The sequence below is a fragment of the Acanthamoeba castellanii genome, assembly GCF_000313135.1.
Source record: "Acanthamoeba castellanii str. Neff unplaced genomic scaffold scf7180000083800, whole genome shotgun sequence".
NCBI lineage: Eukaryota > Discosea > Longamoebia > Acanthamoebidae > Acanthamoeba > Acanthamoeba castellanii.
In genome coordinates this window covers 1-591 of record NW_004457400.1, presented here as the reverse complement: position 1 = coordinate 591, position 591 = coordinate 1, and the positions used below count along the sequence as shown (strand labels likewise).

Below are 591 nucleotides of genomic sequence, written 5' to 3'. Positions count from 1 at the left end.
GTGTGTGTGCGTGTGTGCGTGTGTCGTATGTGTGTCGTGTGTGTAAATGCAGGAAAAATTGGAAGACATCAAGAAACGACACACGCTGCAGTCCATCCAATGGGCGGAGCGAGACAAGGAGCTGGAGAAGGAGCTGGCCGCCCTGCAGGAGCGGTTGAAGAAGCAAGAGGCCGATGCGCAGGCCAAGCAAGCCGAGCTGGACCAGAAGACGGCCGAGAGCCTCGAGCGCCTGCGCGAACTCAACAGGGCCAAGAAGGACCTCGAGTCCGAGAAGAAGCAGAGAGAGGAGAGCGAAAGCGAAGCCAAAAAGAACGAAGAGGCGGCCAGGCTCGCGCTGAGCCGCGCCGAGGAGCGGCTGCTCGACAAGGTCGCCGAGCGCGAGCGCGAGATCGACGAGTTGCGGAGCCGGCTGGCCAAGAAGGACGCCGACATGCTCGACTACGTCAAGAGCCAGCAGACCACCAGCACCAGCACCGACGAGCGCGACCACCTGCGGGAGATGTTCGAGAGCGAGATCGAGGAGCGCAGGCGCGAGACCGAGCGCACCAAGGCCCAGTACGAGGAGAAGCTGGCCGAGCTGGCCCAGGCCAA

General features: G+C 62.8%; 1 protein-coding gene across 1 annotated transcript; it reads left to right on the top strand.

Moving 5' to 3' along the window:
• Positions 1 to 46: 46 nt before the first annotated feature.
• ACA1_015690 (uncharacterized protein) lies at positions 47 to 499 on the top strand (the record flags this gene model as incomplete). The annotated part of the gene is made up of 1 exon (XM_004337907.1): positions 47 to 499. A coding segment is annotated over one exon (453 nt), but the record flags the coding sequence as incomplete, so codon positions are not given.
• Between the last annotated feature and the right edge of the window lie 92 nt (positions 500 to 591).